The sequence below is a fragment of the Trematomus bernacchii genome, unplaced genomic scaffold, assembly GCF_902827165.1.
Source record: "Trematomus bernacchii unplaced genomic scaffold, fTreBer1.1, whole genome shotgun sequence".
Taxonomy (NCBI): Eukaryota; Metazoa; Chordata; class Actinopteri; order Perciformes; family Nototheniidae; genus Trematomus; species Trematomus bernacchii.
Window position 1 is genome coordinate 1 of NW_022987987.1, and position 20,881 is coordinate 20,881.

The following is a 20,881-nucleotide window of genomic DNA, read 5'->3' on the forward strand; positions in this document are numbered from 1 at the left end:
CTGAACACCTCTCACCTGAACACCTGTCACCTCTCACCTGAACACCTGTCACCTCTCACCTGAACACATGTACCTCTCACCTGAACACCGTCACCTTCACCTGAACACCTGTCACCTCTCACCTGAACACCCTCACCTGAAAACCTCTCACCTGAAACACTCTCACCTGAACACCTCTCACCTGAACACCTCTCACCTGAACACCTCTCACCTGAACACCTGTCTCTCTCTCACCTGAACACCTCACCTGAACACCTCTCAACCTGTCTCCCTCTCACTTGTCTCCCTCTCACCTGTCTCCCTCTCACTGTCTCACTGTCCCCCCCCCAGGTGGTCCCTGAGGATGCTGCAGGCTTCAGGTGTCAGCAGTGGTTCCATGAGGCCTGTACCCAGTTGTCTACAGGAGGACATGTTGTTTGGAGACAGGTGAGATGGGGAAATGTGAGGGGAGACAGGTGAGGGGGAGACAGGTGTATTAATGTGGTTCTGGTTCTGGTTATCAGATGGTGGTGTTAGCATAGCAACAGAAGCTAATCTGACTACTTGTTGTTATATTTCTTTATGATGTCACTGATGATGGTCTGCTACCTGCAGCCCAGGTGTTGATCCACCTGAGAGCTGCTGTCATAGACTGCTAAACACCTGAGCTCTGCTAAGTGACCCGATGAACATTCATCCGTCTACTTATTTATATCAATAGTGATCAAAAGTGTGTGTGTGTGTGTGTGTGTAGGTTCTACCTGTCCTGTGCAGTGTGTGGCGGGGCTCAGAGTGTGTGCGCGCCCTCCCCCTCCGCTGGGTGGACCCTGGTCCAGCTGGTCCTCTACAACCCTGTCTCTCAGCAGCAAGAAGAAGTACTTTGAGCTGGAAGAGATCCTGGTCTTCATCAAACAGCACTGGGATCACCTGCAGCTGGGCAAGGTAGAACAGAACCACCAGAACCACCATACCCTAACAGACCACCATACCCTAACAGACCACCATACCTAACAGACCACCATACCCCTAACAGACCACCATACCCTAACAGACCCACCATACCCCTAACAGACCACCATACCCTAACAGGACCACCATACCCTAACAGCCCACCATACCCTAACAGACCACCATACCCTAAACAGACCACCCATACCCAACAGACCACCCATACCCTAACAGACACACCATACCCTAACAGACCCACCCATACCCTAACAGACCCACCATACCCTAAACAGACCACCATACCCTAACAGACCAACCATACCCCCTAACAGACCCACCATACCCTAACAGACCCACCATACCCTAACAGACCCCACCATACCCTAAAAGACCCACCATACCCTAACAGACCCACCATACCCTAACAGACCCACCATACCCCTAACAGACCCACCCATACCCTAACAGACCCACCCCTAACAGACCCACATACCCTAACAGACCCACCATACCCTAACAGACCACCAGACCCTAACAGACCCACCATACCCTAACAGACCCACCATACCCTAACAGGACCCACCATACCCTAACAGACCAACCATACCCTAACAGACCCACCATACCCTAACAGACCCACCATACCCTAACAGACCCACCATACCCTAACAGACCACCATACCCTAACAGACCCACCATACCCTAACAGACCCACCATACCCTAACAGACCCACCATACCCGAACACCCCCATAACAGACCACCATACCCTAACAGACCACCATACCCTAACAGACCACCATACCCTAACAGACCCACCATACCCTAACAGACCCACCATACCCTAACAGACCCACCATACCCTAACAGACCCACCATACCCTAACAGACCCACCATACCCTAACAGACCCACCATACCCTAACAGACCCACCATACCCTAACAGACCCACCATACCCTAACAGACCCACCATACCCTAACAGACCCCACCATACCCTAACAGACCCACCATACCCTAACAGACCACCATACCCTAACACAGTGGTTCCCAAACGGTGTGCCGCGGCACACTGGTGTGCCGTGAGGCAAGTCCGGGTGTGCCGTAGGATTTTGTGACAACCATACGTTATTATTGCAATATACAACTACACAAAAATAATTATTTTTTAATTTACTATATCAGTACTTTGTATGCACTCATTTCATAATACAGAGGCAAACTCTATACCTAAAAACTATTCTTTTAAAAAAAATCCTCACAGAACCCCATATTTCGCTGTTAACGCAGTTGCAGGTGGGAATTATAAGACCGTGACACATCGAAGGCTGAAGGACAACATTAAAACAGAAACACGCAAGAGGGAAAATGGAGCGCTTTCTTGTGCGGAGCAAACCACCAACCACCAGAGACTGCCGACAACCCACCCACCGAAAGAAAAGAGGAAACAAAACTGTCAGCAGACAGTATCATGAAAGTTACCTGTCTTGTGTCACTGCAGGCGAGCGGCAGATTGTCCCTACAAATAGACGAACTTACTGACATAAGTGGGGCTGCCCAACTTCTGGCAAACGTCAGATATGTTGATGCTGACTAGGGATGCCAGAAACTGATTTTCAAATTCGAAAATCGGACAGCCCTGGCGAATATTACTCGATTATTCGCCGCACCCCCCCCGCGGGAGAGAAAAAAAAGTATTCAAGGTTCAAGGTTCAAGGTTCTTTATTGTCAATCTGACATAGCTACAGAGTAATTATGCAGTTGAAAATCTTATGTCACAGGCTTCTCCAACAATGCAACATAATAACATAACATAATAACAATAAGAGCATGAGCAATACAAAAATAATAATAGTTATAAAATGAAATAAAGTTATGATGTGGAATAGTGCAGTATGAGTCTATATACAAGTTATTGGAATGATATATATATATTAGGTATTAGATACATACTACTGAGTAGCAGTTGAATGTTTGAAGTTATTTCAGCAGTTCAATTGTTTAACAGTCTCACTGCCCGCGGGAAGAAACTGTCTCCGAATCTTCTTGTCCTTGCCCGGATGCTGCGGTAACGTCTGCCAGACGGCAACAGAAAGAACAGTTTGTGGCTGGGGTGATGGGGGTCTTTGATAATCCGTAGTGATTTCTTCTTGAGCCGCTGGGAGTAAAGGTCCTCCATGGATGGCAGCTCCGTCCTGGTGATGTGCTGTGCAGTTTTCACCACCCTCTGTAAAGCCTTACGATCGAGGTCGGTGCAGCTGCCGTACCAGGCCGTCATGCTGCCAGTGAGGATACTCTCTATCGTGCACCTGTAGAAGTTGCAGAGTATCCTGGAATCCATTTTGAACCTCCTCAGCCTGCGGAGGAAGAAGAGCCGCTGTCGAGCTTTCTTGGTGATGGTGGTGGTGTGAAGAGACCATGTCAGGTCCTCAGTGATGTGGACCCCAAGGAACCTGAAGCTTTTGACTCTCTCCACCGTTAGTCCCATTGATGGCGATGGGGGCGTGTCCCTCTCCCTGCTGCTTCCTGTAGTCCACAATCAGCTCCTTGTTTTGCTGATGTTGAGATGGAGGTTGTTCTCCTGGCACCAACATGTCAGGTTTTCGACCTCCTCTCTGTACGCCGTCTCGTCATCGTCTGTGATCTGGCCGATGACGGTCGTGTCATCAGCAAACTTCACGATGGTGTTGGAGCTGTGTGTGGCCACGCAGTCGTGGGTGAACAGGGAGTAGAGGAGAGGGCTGAGCACGCAGCCTTGAGGGGCACCGGTGTTGAGAATCAGGGTGGAGGATGTGATGTTTCCCCACCCGCACTGCCTGGGGTCTGCCCGTCAGGAAGTTCAGGATCCAGTCGCAGAGGGCGCTGTTGAGCCCGAGGTCTCTGAGCTTGATGGCCAGCTTGGAGGGCACAATGGTATTGAATGCTGAACTGTAGTCAATGAACAGCATTCTCACATATGTGTTCCTGTTCTTCGGGTCCAGGTGTGAGAGGGCAGTGTGGACCTGTTTGCTCTGTAGGCAAACTGCAGGGGGTCCAGAGAGTCAGGGAGGGAGGAGGTGATGAATAATTTGACTAACCGCTCAAAGCACTTCATTATGATGGAGGTGAGTGCTACTGGGCGGTAGTCGTTGGGGCAGGTGATGATTGTCTTTTTGGGGACAGGAATGATGGTAGAGTGTTTAAGACATGTGGGGACTACAGACTGCAGCAGGGACCTGTTGAAGATGTCTGTGAACACCTCTGCCAGCTGAACTGCACACACCCTGAGAACACGGCCAGGGATGCCATCAGGTCCAGGAGCCTTGTGTGGGTTAACCCTTTTTAAAGGATTTACACCCACATCTGCCCTGTTTAAAACAAAGGGCAGGGTAGCTCCTGGTCCCTCTGTACCTCCACAGCCTGGCTGCTCTCAAAGCGTTGCAAAAAAAACTGTTTAGCTCATCTGGGAGAGATGCGCACGCAGACACTCCCGCAGCACCCCCCGCTGCTCCTTTGTAGTCAGTCATTGTCCTTAGTCCCGCCCACATATTCCTAGTGTTACAGCCTTTGAAGTCAGATTCCACCTTCTCTTTGTACTGTCTCTTTGCATTTTGAATTGCTCTCCGGAGATCATTACCTAGACTTCCTGTACTCCTCCAAATCTCCCGCTGTGTGCGCGAGAGTGCGCGCTTTCAGTTTGCCGCGCACCTCACCGTTTACCCAGGGCTTTTGATTTGGGAATGTCCGTACAGAAACCTTCGGTACCACGTCATCGATGCATTTCCCAATGTAGCAGATGACAGTGTCCGTGTGTGTGTTGATGTTATTGTCCTCAAACACACTCCAATCCGTAGATGCAAAGCAATCCTGCAGTGCTGAATCTGACTCCTCGCTCCATCGTTGTACTGTCCTTGTTATCGGTCTGTCCCTTTTAAGTTTCTGCTTGTAAGCAGGCAACAACAGTAGTGAGATATGGTCTGATTTGCCGAAGGGAGGGCGAGGGAGAGCCTTATATCCATTCCGGAAAGGGGAATAACATGGTCCAGTATGTTTCCCCCGCGCGTCGGGAAGTTGATGTGTTGGTAATATTTTGGCAAAACCTTCTTCATGTTGGCGGTGTTGAAATCTCCGGCCACAACGAACGCCGCATCTGGCCGTGAAGTCTCGGTTTTATCAATAAACCCAAACAGCTGATCGAGTGCCGTGTTGTTGTCGGCGAGTGGCTGCGGCGGGAATATACACTGCTGTTATCACAACAGATGTGAATTCCCTCGGCAGATGGAAGGCCCGACATGAGATCATGAGGTGCTCTAGCTGTGCGGAACAGTCCGAAGAAATAATCCTCACATCTGAGCACCAGTTGTTGTTAGTCATTACACACACACCGCCTCCCTTACTTTTCCCCGAGTTAGCAGTCCGGTCCTGACGAAAAATAGAGAATCCATCAGGGACAATAGCGGAGTCCGGGAGATAGCGGGGGTGGGTTGAGCCAAGTCTCAGTGAGAATTAACACGTACAGTTCTTAATGTCCCGTTGAAAAGCAATCCGCAGAGCAATTTTCACAGAGCTTGCATTTTACTTCATTTGCACTTGTCACTTCTCTTCTTTGAACGTGGCGCTTTGTTCATCTTTAGTTGTGTTGTTCTCACTGTTCTGTATATCGCCAATTGCACGTGTGACGGAGAGAGGGGGGTCGGTGTGTAGCAGGCTGCAGCAGGCAGCAGCAGTCTGCACTCTTCCTCCAAGTTTACAGTAAAACAAACTGGTGGTGTGACCAATGGCCATTTACAATTATTAATACTATTACTATTAGCATTAGTCTATATTTTGGTTGAAACTAAGCCAGAAAAAAGAAAAGAAAAACATAAATAATAATAAAAATATATATAAATAAAATCGAATTTTAAAAATAATTTTCGATTATGGAGACTGTAACGAATATTCGAAAAATCAAATAATCGCTGGCATCCCTAATGCTGACTCTATCAAAGAGACGTTTTTCTTCTGCAAAGAAATGGAAAGCCATACTACGGGAGAAGAAATATTCAGGGTAACTAATAACTATTTAAAAGAGAACAGTCTGACCTGGAATATGTGCGTCAGTCTTTGCACAGATGGTGCAGCAAGCATGACGGGGAGAGTGAAAGGATGTATTGCTAAGGTGAGAGCACAAAACCCACATATCGTGACAAACCACTGCATTTTGCATAGAGAGGCATTAGTTGCCCCCCATGCCCCCGGAGTTGACTGAGGTGCTGAATCAGGCTGTGCAGATGGTGAATTACATCAAATCAAGGCCCCTGAAATCTCGCCTCTTTTCCCAGCTGTGCGCCGAGATGGGAGCCGACCACCAAAGCCTGATCCTCCACAATTTTTAATGTTGTGACCTGTCTGGTTTAAATGAGTGTGTTGCTGCTTTGATGAAGCCTAATTTGATAAAGTTTCAAATTAATTTCTGAAATATTTCGTTAATAAATATTTCATGAGTAATATAGTTGTCTTTGTCACATTTTATTTGGCATTAGTAAATAATTATGCACATTTACAGATATTTTTACATGATATGAGTGATAACACGTGTTATAAGGGCTATTTTTGCAACAATAGGTGTGCCTCTTGAGATTTTTACTTGTCCTTTGGTGTGCCTTGGGCACAAAAGGTTTGGGAACCACTGCCCTAACAGACCACCATAACTAACCAGACCCTAACAGAACCACCAAAACCACCAGAACTAACCAGAACCACCAGACCCTAACAGACCACCAGAACTAACCAGACCCTAACAGAACCACCAGACCCTAACAGAACTAACCAGAACCACCAGACCCTAACAGACCACCAGAACTAACCAGACCCTAACAGAACCACCAGACCCTAACAGAACTAACCAGAACCACCAGACCCTAACAGAACACCAGACCCTAACAGAACTAACAGACCACCAGAACCACCAGAACTAACCAGAACCACCAGACCCTAACAGACCACCAGAACTAACCAGACCCTAACAGAACCACCAGACCCTAACAGAACTAACCAGAACCACCAGACCCTAACAGACCACCAGAACTAACCAGACCCTAACAGAACCACCAGACCCTAACAGAACTAACCAGAACCACCAGACCCTAACAGAACACCAGACCCTAACAGAACTAACAGACCACCAGAACCACCAGAACTAACCAGAACCACCAGACCCTAACAGACCACCATAACTAACCAGACCCTAACAGAACCAACAGAACCACCAGACCCTAACAGAACCACCAGACCCTAACAGACCACCATAACTAACCAGACCCTAACAGAACCACCAGACCCTACCAGAACCACCAGACCCTAGCAGACCCACCAGAACTAACTAGACCCTAACAGAACGAACCAGACCCTAACAGAACGAACCAGACCCTAACATAACTAACCAGACCCTAACAGAACCACCAGAACGAACCAGACCCTAACAGAACGAACCAGACCCTAACAGAACCGCCAGAACTAACCAGACCCTAACAGAAACGCCAGACCCTAACAGAACCGCCAGACCCTAGCAGACCCACCAGAACTAACCAGACCCTAACATAACTAACCAGACCCTAACAGAACCACCAGACCCTAACAGAACCACCAGAGCCACCAGAACTAACCAGACCCTAACAAAACTAACCAGACCCTAACAGAACCACCAGACCCTACCAGAACCTCCAGAACTAAGAGTTAATAACCCGTCTTTCTGCAGCTGTCCAACACTCCTCCTGCAGAGAGGGGGCAGCACCTGCTGGAGGCTCTGAACAAATACAAGAGCAGGGAACACACACACACACCTCAGCCCACACACACACACACACACACACACACACACACACACACACACACACACACACACACACACACACACCACACACACACACACACCACACACACACACACACACACACACACCACACACACACCACTCTCACTCAAACTCATCCCACACACTCTCACACACACACACACACACACACACTCTCACTCTCACTCATCCCACACACTCACACACACTCACATACTTATCACACACACACACACACACACACACACACACACACACACTCACTCTCACTCATCCCACACACTCACACACACTCACATACTTATCCCACACACACACACACACACACACACACACACACACACACACACACACACCCAAGTATAAATGACTGTGAGGATGTATTAATGTGTATTGAAGAAGAAGAATGGGAGGGATGAAACCCTCTCTAATGTTCTCACATGCAGAGCACACAGAGAAATTTGGCCTCTGCATTTAACCCATCCTAGAACCAGGAGTCTAGTACCAGGTGTCTAGAACCAGGAGTCTAGTACCAGGAGTCTAGTACCAGGAGTCTAGCACCAGGAGTCTAGAACCAGGAATCTAGTACCAGGAGTCTAGTACCAGGAGTCTAGCACCAGGAGTCTAGAACCAGGAATCTAGTACCAGGAGTCTAGTACCAGGAGTCTAGTACCAGGAGTCTAGTACCAGGAGTCTAGTACCAGGAGTCTAGCACCAGGAGTCTAGTACCAGGAATCTAGTACCAGGAGTCTAGTACCAGGAGTCTAGTACCAGGAGTCTAGCACCAGGAGTCTAGAACCAGGAATCTAGTACCAGGAGTCTAGTACCAGGAGTCTAGTACCAGGAGTCTAGTACCAGGAGTCTAGTACCAGGAGTCTAGCACCAGGAGTCTAGCACCAGGAGTCTAGCACCAGGAGTCTAGCACCAGGAGTCTAGAACCAGGAGTCGAGAACCAGGAGTCGAGCACCAGGAGTCTAGCACCAGGAGTCTAGCACCAGGAGTCTAGCACCAGGAGTCTAGTACCAGGAGTCTAGAACCAGGAATCTAGTACCAGGAGTCTAGTACCAGGAGTCTAGTACCAGGAGTCTAGCACCAGGAATCTAGAACCAGGAATCTAGTACCAGGAGTCTAGTACCAGGAGTCTAGTACCAAGAGTCTAGTACCAGGAGTCTAGAACCAGGAGTCTAGTACCAGGAGTCTAGTACCAGGAGTCTACTACCAGGAGTCTAGTACCAGGAGTCTAGCACCAGGAGTCTAGCACCAGGAGTCTAGAACCAGGAATCTAGTACCAGGAGTCTAGTACCAGGAGTCTAGTACCAGGAGTATAGTACCAGGAGTCTAGTACTAAGAGTCTAGTACCAGGAGTCTAGAACCAGGAGTCTAGAACCAGGAGTCTAGAACCAGGAGTCCAGCACCAGGAGTCCAGCACCAGGAGTCTAATACTAGGAGTCTAGCACCAGGAGTCTAGCACCAGGAGTCTAGTACCAGGAGTCTAGAACCAGGAGTCTAGAACCAGGAGTCTAGAACCAGGAGTCTAGCACCAGGAGTCTAGAACCAGGAATCTAGTACCAGGAGTCTAGTACCAGGAGTCTAGAACCAGGAATCTAGTACCAGGAATCTAGTACCAGGAGTCTAGTACCAGGAGTCTAGTACCAGGAGTCTAGCACCAGGAGTCTAGCACCTGGAGTCTAGAACCAGGAATCTAGTACCAGGAGTCTAGTACCAGGAGTCTAGTACCAGGAGTCTAGCACCAGGAATCTAGTACCAGGAGTCTAGCACCAGGAGTCTAGTACCAGGAATCTAGTACCAGGAGTCTAGTACCAGGAGTCTAGTACCAGGAGTCTAGCACCAGGAGTCTAGAACCAGGAATCTAGTACCAGGAGTCTAGTACCAGGAGTCTAGCACCAGGAGTCTAGAACCAGGAGTCGAGAACCAGGAGTCGAGCACCAGGAGTCTAGCACCAGGAGTCTAGCACCAGGAGTCTAGCACCAGGAGTCTAGCACCAGGAGTCTAGTACCAGGAGTCTAGAACCAGGAATCTAGTACCAGGAGTCTAGTACCAGGAGTCTAGTACCAGGAGTCTAGCACCAGGAATCTAGAACCAGGAATCTAGTACCAGGAGTCTAGTACCAGGAGTCTAGTACCAGGAGTCTAGAACCAGGAGTCTAGTACCAGGAGTCTAGTACCAGGAGTCTACTACCAGGAGTCTAGTACCAGGAGTCTAGCACCAGGAGTCTAGCACCAGGAGTCTAGAACCAGGAATCTAGTACCAGGAGTCTAGTACCAGGAGTCTAGTACCAGGAGTATAGTACCAGGAGTCTAGTACTAAGAGTCTAGTACCAGGAGTCTAGTACCAGGAGTCTAGAACCAGGAGTCCAGCACCAGGAGTCCAGCACCAGGAGTCCAGCACCAGGAGTCTAATACTAGGAGTCTAGCACCAGGAGTCTAGCACCAGGAGTCTAGTACCAGGAGTCTAGAACCAGGAGTCTAGAACCAGGAGTCTAGCACCAGGAGTCTAGAACCAGGAATCTAGTACCAGGAGTCTAGTACCAGGAGTCTAGAACCAGGAATCTAGTACCAGGAATCTAGTACCAGGAGTCTAGTACCAGGAGTCTAGTACCAGGAGTCTAGCACCAGGAGTCTAGCACCTGGAGTCTAGAACCAGGAATCTAGTACCAGGAGTCTAGTACCAGGAGTCTAGTACCAGGAGTCTAGCACCAGGAATCTAGCACCAGGAGTCTAGCACCAGGAGTCTAGTACCAGGAATCTAGTACCAGGAGTCTAGTACCAGGAGTCTAGTACCAGGAGTATAGTACCAGGAGTCTAGTACTAAGAGTCTAGTACCAGGAGTCTAGTACCAGGAGTCTAGAACCAGGAGTCCAGCACCAGGAGTCCAGCACCAGGAGTCTAGCACCAGGAGTCTAGCACCAGGAGTCTAGCACCAGGAGTCTAGCACCAGGAGTCTAGCACCAGGAGTCTAGCACCAGGAATCTAGTACCAGGAATCTAGTACCAGGAGTCTAGTACCAGGAGTCTAGCACTAGGATTCTAGCACCAGGAGTCTAGCACCAGGAGTCTAGCACCAGGAGTCTAGCACCAGGAGTCTAGCACCAGGAGTCTAATACCAGGAGTCTAGCACCAGGAGTCTAGCACCAGGAGTCTAGCACCAGGAGTCTAGTACCAGGAGTCTAGTACTAGGAGTCTAGTACCAGGAGTCTAGTACCAGGAGTCTAGTACTAAGAGTCTAGTACCAGGAGTCTAGCACCAGGAGTCTAGCACCAGGAGTCTAGTACCAGGAGTCTAGTACCAGGAGTCTAGTACCAGGAGTCTAGCACCAGGAGTCTAGCACCAGGAATCTAGTACCAGGAGTCTAGTACCAGGAGTATAGTACCAGGAGTCTAGTACTAAGAGTCTAGTACCAGGAGTCTAGTACCAGGAGTCTAGAACCAGGAGTCCAGCACCAGGAGTCCAGCACCAGGAGTCTAATACTAGGAGTCTAGCACCAGGAGTCTAGCACCAGGAGTCTAGTACCAGGAGTCTAGAACCAGGAGTCTAGAACCAGGAGTCTAGCACCAGGAGTCTAGCACCAGGAGTCTAGAACCAGGAATCTAGTACCAGGAGTCTAGTACCAGGAGTCTAGAACCAGGAATCTAGTACCAGGAATCTAGTACCAGGAGTCTAGTACCAGGAGTCTAGTACCAGGAGTCTAGCACCAGGAGTCTAGCACCAGGAGTCTAGCACCTGGAGTCTAGAACCAGGAGTCTAGTACCAGGAGTCTAGTACCAGGAGTCTAGTACCAGGAGTCTAGTACCAGGAATCTAGTACCAGGAGTCTAGCACCAGGAGTCTAGAACCAGGAATCTAGTACCAGGAGTCTAGTACCAGGAGTCTAGTACCAGGAGTATAGTACCAGGAGTCTAGTACTAAGAGTCTAGTACCAGGAGTCTAGTACCAGGAGTCTAGAACCAGGAGTCCAGCACCAGGAGTCCAGTACCAGGAGTCTAATACTAGGAGTCTAGCACCAGGAGTCTAGCACCAGGAGTCTAGCACCAGGAGTCTAGTACTAAGAGTCTAGTACCAGGAGTCTAGAACCAGGAGTCTAGCACCAGGAGTCTAGCACCAGGAGTCTAGCACCAGGAGTCTAGAACCAGGAGTCTAGTACCAGGAGTCTAGCACCAGGATTCTAGCACTAGGAGTCTAGCACCAGGAGTCTAGCACCAGGAGTCTAGCACCAGGAGTCTAATACCAGGAGTCTAGCACCAGGAGTCTAGCACCAGGAGTCTAGCACCAGGAGTCTAGTACCAGGAGTCTGGTACCAGGAGTCTAGTACCAGGAGTCTAGTACCAAGAGTCTAGTACCAGGAGTCTAGCACCAGGAGTCTAGCACCAGGAGTCCAGCACCAGGAGTCCAGTACCAGGAGTCCAATACTAGGAGTCTAGCACCAGGAGTCTAGCACCAGGAGTCTAGCACCAGGAGTCTAGCAGCAGGAGTCTAGCAGCAGGAGTCTAGCAGCAGGAGTCTAGCAGCAGGAGTCTAGTACCAGGAGTCTAGCACCAGGAGTCTAGCACCAGGAGTCTAGCACCAGGAGTCTAGCAGCAGGAGTCTAGCTCCAGGAGTCTGGTACCAGGAGTCTAGTACCAGGAGTCTAGCAGCAGGAGTCTAGTGCCAGGAGTCTAGCACCAGGAGTCTAGCACCAGGAGTCTAGCACCAGGAGTCTAGCACCAGGAGTCTAGTACCAGGAGTCTAGCACCAGGAGTCTAGCACCAGGAGTCTAGTACCAGGAGTCTAGTACCAGGAGTCTAGTACCAGGAGTCTAGCACCAGGAGCCTAGTACCAGGAGTCTAGTGCCAGGAGTCTAGTGCCAGGAGTCTAGCACCAGGAGTCTAGCACCAGGAGTCTAGCACCAGGAGTCTAGCACCAGGAGTCTAGCACCAGGAGTCTAGCACCAGGAGTCTAGCACCAGGAGTCTAGCAGCAGGAGTCTAGTACCAGGAGTCTAGCACCAGGAGTCTAGTACCAGGAGTCTAGTACCAGGAGTCTAGTACCAGGAGTCTAGTACCAGGAGTCTAGTACCAGGAGTCTAGCACCAGGAGTCTAGCAGCAGGAGTCTAGCAGCAGGAGTCTAGCTCCAGGAGTCTAGCACCAGGAGTCTAGCAGCAGGAGTCTAGCAGCAGGAGTCTAGCAGCAGGAGTCTAGCAGCAGGAGTCTAGCAGCAGGAGTCTAGCTCCAGGAGTCTGGTACCAGGAGTCTAGTGCCAGGAGTCTAGTGCCAGGAGTCTAGTGCCAGGAGTCTAGCGCCAGGAGTCTAGCGCCAGGAGTCTAGCGCCAGGAGTCTAGCGCCAGGAGTCTAGCACCAGGAGTCTAGCACCAGGAGTCTAGCACCAGGAGTCTAGCACCAGGAGTCTAGTACTAGGAGTCTAGTACCAGGAGTCTAGTACCAGGAGTCTAGTACCAGGAGTCTAGCACCAGGAGTCTAGCAGCAGGAGTCTAGCAGCAGGAGTCTAGCAGCAGGAGTCTAGCACCAGGAGTCTAGCACCAGGAGTCTAGCTCCAGGAGTCTAGCTCCAGGAGTCTAGCTCCAGGAGTCTAGCACCAGGAGTCTAGCTCCAGGAGTCTGGTACCAGGAGTCTAGTGCCAGGAGTCTAGCGCCAGGAGTCTAGCGCCAGGAGTCTAGCGCCAGGAGTCTAGCGCCAGGAGTCTAGTACCAGGAGTCTAGCACCAGGAGTCTAGCACCAGGAGTCTAGTACCAGGAGTCTAGTACCAGGAGTCTAGCACCAGGAGGGAGTCTAGCACCAGGAGGGAGTCTAGCACCAGGAGGGAGTCTAGCACCAGGAGTCTAGCACCAGGAGTCTAGCACCAGGAGTCTAGCACCAGGAGTCTAGCACCAGGAGTCTAGCACCAGGAGTCTAGTACCAGGAGTCTAGCACCAGGAGTCTAGCACCAGGAGTCTAGCACCAGGAGTCTAGCACCAGGAGTCTAGCACCTGGAGTCTCATTTCAGCATATAGGTTCCACATGAAACATAAAACAATAAAGGACATCATACATTATATTTACAGGATACATTTACATAGTTATAGACATGTACAAATACCCATAGTATCAACGAGCATTTCATTTAGCCTAGCTTTAAAAACATGCAGAGGAATGAGATTGCTCAGTTTAAATTCTTGCTGTAGATTGTTCCAAGCAAGTGGAGCTGCACATAAGAGCTGTCTCACCTCAGACAGTCCTTGCTCTATCTAACAAGACTACATCATGTGATCTCAGACAATAGCTGCTCTCTCTGTGTGATCAGAGAGCAGATAGAATACGGGAGTTCACCCAACAAAGCTTTATAAATAAACGTGTACCAGTGACTGAGCCTCCGTACAGTACCAGGAGCAGTGGGCAGCAATTGCACAGCGCCCGGGGAGTGAGGGGGGAAGGGGGTTGTCCAGTGCCTTGCTCAAGGGCACCACGGCAGGGCAGGAGGTGAACTGGGACCTCTCCAAGTAGCAGTCCACACTCCATATTTAGGTCTGTCCGGGGACTTGAACCGGCAACCCTACGGCTCCCAGTCCAAGTCCCTACTGACTGAGCCACTGCTGTGTGTTGTGTTCAGGTTCCTGTGTGTAATGCTGTGTGTTGTGTTCAGGTTCCTGTGTGTAATGCTGTGTGTTGTGTTCAGGTTCCTGTGTGTAATGCTGTGTGTTGTGTTCAGGTTCCTGTGTGTAATGCTGTGTGTTGTGTTCAGGTTCCTGTGTGTAATGCTGTGTGTTGTGTTCAGGTTCCTGTGTGGGAAGGAGATAAAGAAGAGAAAGTGCATCTTCCGCCTGAGGACCAGAGTCCCCCCCACCCCCCCCTCCAAACTGTTTCCTGAGCGTGCTCAGAGCACCGCAGGTGGGAGGGGCGTGGCCAGGTACAGGTGAGAGTAACACACTCACACAGGCTGCTACAGCATTACAGGCATGTGCTGGTATTTATCTCAGAAATGACAACAGGGTGTGTGTGTGTGTGTGTGTGTGTGTGTGTGTGTGTGTGTGTGTGTGTGTGTGTGTGTGTGTGTGTGTGTGTGTGTGTGTGTGTGTGTGTGTGTGGTGTGTGTGTGTGTGTGTGTGTGTGTGTGTGTGTGTGTGTTGTGTGTGTGGTGTGTGTGTGTGTGTGTGTGTGTGTTGTGTGTGTGTTGTGTGTGTGTGTGTGTGTGTGTGTTGTTGTGTGTGTGTGTGTGTGTGTGTGTGTGTGTGTGTGTGTGTGTGTGTGTGTGTGTGTGTGTGTGTGTGTGTGTGTGTGTGTGTGTGTGTGTGTGTGTGTGTGTGTGTGTGCAGTGCCTCAGCTGAGAGGAGGAAGAGGAAGTCCAAGTGGCTGCTGGAGGACGCCATCCCAAATGTAAGTGTGAGTTTCTTCTTCATGTTTCCTGGGTTGCGTTCATATTGTCTGTTCATGTCAGTTCTTTCTTCTTCATGTGTTTCAGACGGAGCTCTCCTGCAGCTGGTCCTCCCCACATCACATGGCCAACATCTTCGACTTCACCCTGGACGAGCTGCAGAGCCTCAAGAGGTAAGACTTCATTAATACAGAGAGACATCACAATCTACAGCTCTATATCTACAGCTCTATATTAATACATAGAGACAATCTACTGCTCTATATTAATACATAGAGACAATCTACAGCTCTATATTAATACATAGAGACAATCTACTGCTCTATATTAATACATAGAGACAATCTACTGCTCTATATTAATACATAGAGACAATCTACAGCTCTATATTAACACATAGAGACAATCTACAGCTCTATATTAACACATAGAGACAATCTACAGCTCTATATTAATACATAGAGACAATCTACAGCTCTATATTAATACATAGAGACAATCTACAGCTCTATATTAATACATAGAGACAATCTACAGCTCTATATTAATACATAGAGACAATCTACTGCTCTATATTAATACATAGAGACAATCTACAGCTCTATATTAATACATAGAGACAATCTACAGCTCTATATTAATACATAGAGACAATCTACAGCTCTATATTAATACATAGAGACAATCTACAGCTCTATATTAATACATAGAGACAATCTACAGCTCTATATTAATACATAGAGACAATCTACAGCTCTATATTAATACATAGAGACAATCTACAGCTCTATATTAATACATAGAGACAATCTACAGCTCTATATTAATACATAGAGACAATCTACAGCTCTATATTAATACATAGAGACATCACAATCTACTGCTCTATATTAATACATAGAGACAATCTACTGCTCTATATTAATACATAGAGACAATCTACAGCTCTATATTAATACATAGAGACAATCTACAGCTCTATATTAATACATAGAGACAATCTACTGCTCTATATTAATACATAGAGACAATCTACAGCTCTATATTAATACATAGAGACAATCTACAGCTCTATATTAATACATAGAGACAATCTACAGCTCTATATTAATACATAGAGACAATCTACTGCTCTATATTAATACATAGAGACAATCTACAGCTCTATATTAATACATAGAGACAATCTACAGCTCTATATTAATACATAGAGACAATCTACAGCTCTATATTAATACATAGAGACAATCTACAGCTCTATATTAATACATAGAGACAATCTACAGCTCTATATTAATACATAGAGACAATCTACAGCTCTATATTAATACATAGAGACAATCTACAGCTCTATATTAATACATAGAGACATCACAATCTACTGCTCTATATTAATACATAGAGACAATCTACAGCTCTATATTAATACATAGAGACAATCTACAGCTCTATATTAATACATAGAGACAATCTACAGCTCTATATTAATACATAGAGACAATCTACTGCTCTATATTAATACATAGAGACAATCTACAGCTCTATATTAATACATAGAGACAATCTACAGCTCTATATTAATACATAGAGACAATCTACAGCTCTATATTAATACATAGAGACAATCTACTGCTCTATATTAATACATAGAGACAATCTACAGCTCTATATTAATACATAGAGACAATCTACTGCTCTATATTAATACATAGAGACAATCTACAGCTCTATATCTACAGCTCTATATTAATAATACCCATGTCTCCTGATGTCTCCCAGCAGCTCCAGTACAGCGGTCAGTATCGACCAGGACTCCACCTCCGGCTCTGCTACCAGCAGCTGCTCTCAGATCAGGTAACTCACTGATTCACTGACTAAGGGACTCACTGACTCACTGAGTCACTAAGGGACTACCTGACTACCTGAGTCACTAAGGGACTACCTGACTCACTAAGGGACTCACTGACTCACTAAGGGACTCACTGACTCACTAAGGGACTCACTTACTAAGGGACTACCTGACTCACTGAGTCACTAAGGAACTCACTGACTCACTAAGGGACTACCTGAGTCACTAAGGGACTACCTGAGTCACTAAGGGACTACCTGAGTTACTAAGGGACTACCTGACTCACTGAGTCACTAAGGAACTCACTGACTCACTAAGGGACTATCTGACTCACTAAGGGACTCACTGAGTCACTAAGGAACTCACTGACTCACTAAGGGACTACCTGACTCACTAAGGGACTACCTGAGTCACTAAGGGACTAACTGACTCACTAAGGAACTCACTGACTCACTAAGGGACTACCTGACTCACTGAGTCACTAAGGAACTCACTGACTCACTAAGGGACTATCTGACTCACTAAGGGACTCACTGACTCACTAACTGACTCACTAAGGGACTAACTGACTCACTAAGGGACTCACTGACTCACTAAGGGACTCACTGACTCACTAAGGGACTCACTGACTCACTAAGGGACTCACTTACTAAGGGACTAACTGACTCACTAACTGAGTCACTAAGGGACTCACTGACTCACTAAGGGACTCACTGACTCACTAAGGGACTCACTGACTCACTAAGGGACTCACTGACTCACTAACTGAGTCACTAAGGGACTCACTGACTCACTAAGGGACTCACTGACTCACCAAGGACTCACTAAGGGACTCACTCACTAAGGGACTAACTGACTCACTAACTGAGTCACTAAGGGACTCACTGACTCACTAAGGGACTACCTGAGTCACTAAGGGACTATCTGACTCACTGAGTCACTGAGGAACTCACTGACTCACTAAGGGACTACCTGAGTCACTAAGGGAATCACTGACTCACTAACTGAGTCACTAAGGGACTAACTGACTCACTAAGGGACAAACTGACTCACTAACTGAGTCACTAAGGGACTCACTCACTAAGGGACTAACTGACTCACTAAGGGACTCACTAAGGGACTCACTGACTCACTAAGGGACTCACTGACTCACTAAGGGACTCACTGACTCACTAAGGGACTCACTTACTAAGGGACTAACTGACTCACTAAGGGACTCACTGACTCACTAAGGGACTCACTAAGGGACTCACTGACTCACTAAGGGACTCACTGACTCACTAAGGGACTCACTTACTAAGGGACTAACTGACTCACTAACTGAGTCACTAAGGGACTCACTGACTCACTAAGGGACTCACTTACTAAGGGACTAACTGACTCACTAACTGAGTCACTAAGGGACTCACTTACTCACTAAGGGACTCACTGACTCACTAAGGGACTCACTGACTCACTAAGGGACTCACTGACTCACTAAGGGACTCACTGACTCACTAAGGGACTCACTGACTCACTAAGGGACTCACTTACTAAGGGACTAACTGACTCACTAACTGAGTCACTAAGGGACTCACTGACTCACTAAGGGACTCACTGACTCACTAAGGGACTCACTGACTCACTAAGGGACTCACTGACTCACTAAGGGACTAACTGACTCACTAACTGAGTCACTAAGGGACTCACTGACTCACTAAGGGACTCACTGACTCACTAAGGGACTCACTGACTCACTAAGGGACTCACTGACTCACTAAGGGACTCACTGACTAAGGGACTAACTGACTCACTAACTGAGTCACTAAGGGACTCACTGACTCACTAAGGGACTCACTGACTCACTAAGGGACTCACTTACTAAGGGACTAACTGACTCACTAACTGAGTCACTAAGGGACTCACTGACTCACTAAGGGACTCACTGACTCACTAAGGGACTCACTGACTCACTAAGGGACTCACTGACTCACTAAGGGACTCACTGACTAAGGGACTAACTGACTCACTAACTGAGTCACTAAGGGACTCACTGACTCACTAAGGGACTCACTGACTCACTAAGGGACTCACTGACTCACTAAGGGACTCACTTACTAAGGGACTAACTGACTCACTAACTGAGTCACTAAGGGACTATCACTAAGGGACTATCTGACTCACTAAGGGACTAACTGACCTTTGACCTTTGTGTGTCCTCAGAGGGGGACTGGGCAGCAGAAAGAGGAAGCTGCCTAGCAACAGCTACAGCCAGTGGGCCAATCGCAGCGAAGCGGGGGAGGAGCCTCCCGAGCTGCTGGAGGAACAGGAAGCCGCCGCCCACTTCCTGTCCGACTGCCCCCCCCTGCACTCCTCCATCTCCTCGTACTTCGGGGGGGCGGGGCGGCTGAGCAGCGGCGAGCGGTACCAGGTGCTGGCCCGCCGGGTCACTGCGGGGGGGCAGACCCAGTACCTGCTGCAGTGGGAGGGAACCACGCCTTATTAGGGCGTCACATGACCTGCTGCAGTGGGAGGGAACCACGCCTTATTAGGGCGTCACATGACCTGCTGCAGTGGGAGGGAACCACGCCTTATTAGGGCGTCACATGACCTGCTGCAGTGGGAGGGAACCACGCCTTATTAGGGCGTCACATGACCTGCTGCAGTGGGAGGGCACGTTACTGTAACATCATGTGATATAATGTGACTGTGTTACAGTCACATTATATCACATGACCAGCTTCCCCCTGTGCAGATATCATGTGATATAATGTGAGCTACTGTTCAGCTCCCCTATTGGTTCATCTTATCCTCACCTGTGCAGAAACATGATGCTATGCTAACATATATATGTGATATACACACAGATATCTACACACTGTGTGACATGTTATTATTAATGCTTCAGTGTTACTCAGTTTAAATGCAGCCAAAGAACACACACACACTCACTCAAACACACTCTCACACACACACACACACTCACATACACACACACTCACATACACACACACTCACATACACACACACACACACACACACACACACACACACGGTCAGTAGTGTTATATGAGTGTTCGTGTTATGGTATGCCTGAATCAGTTTGTGTTGTTTCCTGACATGTTAAACAGTCAGACCCCCCCCCCCCCCGCCCAGCTGTCTAACAGCCTCACCTGTCTCACTGCTCTACCTGTGCAGGTAAACATCAGGTGAGATATTTAGCTCTTGAACTTTCTGTTAACCCCCAGATTACCCAGAGTGCACTGCTCCTGTTCCGCTCTTATCTATGCAAACATCAAAGTGTATAATCATTGAGGTTAGCTTCAGGCTAACACAGCCCATTGGTTTGAATGAGGAATGCTAACAGTGCTAACAGTCTCGGAGACGTTAAAATGTCACTCTGTCACTTTAAACCTAGCTGCCATGGTAACCACGCTCCCCTCCCATTGGACGGTTGTTTTGATCATGTGACTGTTTGTATGCCTTTTGTTCCGTTAAACTGACCAATCAACTGCCAGCTCTCTGAATAAAACAAAAAAATGTTTTACCTTTGACTTCCTGTGTGTGTGTTTCTCAATGTAGAGTACGCTTGCTTGGTAGCACATGTCTGCCGAGCATCTTGCTTCAGAAGCGAGTCAAGAATACTTCCTGACATTCAGAAAACAAAGAGTGGAACAGGCTAGCAAGTGTGCAGGTGTGCGTCATATGAGAGGCCCCGCCTCCTTACATCTTCCACCACAGATTTGGGGAAATTGGTCCGTGCGCAAAGCATTGTGGGGATTTTAAGACCGTGGAGTCTACTCATGTGCAGCCTCGATATTTCTCCAAACGGAGTACGCTGGGCTCGGTAGATTTCCAAGTATGCTGGAGATTGGAACAGTACTTCGGCGGCACTCGATGACGTAGTATGCTTGAAATAGTGGCTCTGAAGCAGCTTTACTCGACATTGAGAAAC

At 48.2% G+C, this 20,881-nt stretch overlaps 1 protein-coding gene across 1 annotated transcript; it reads left to right on the plus strand.

The window, feature by feature from the left end:
• Positions 1 to 330: 330 nt before the first annotated feature.
• Positions 331 to 20,480, plus strand: LOC117472032 (PHD finger protein 19-like; the record flags this gene model as incomplete). The annotated part of the gene is given in 10 exon segments (XM_034117189.1): positions 331 to 426; positions 734 to 805; positions 807 to 830; positions 832 to 921; positions 7,644 to 7,711; positions 14,502 to 14,639; positions 15,040 to 15,100; positions 15,186 to 15,271; positions 16,878 to 16,952; positions 19,150 to 20,480. Coding segments are annotated over 10 exon segments (993 nt in total), but the record flags the coding sequence as incomplete, so codon positions are not given.
• Positions 20,481 to 20,881: the final 401 nt, after the last annotated feature.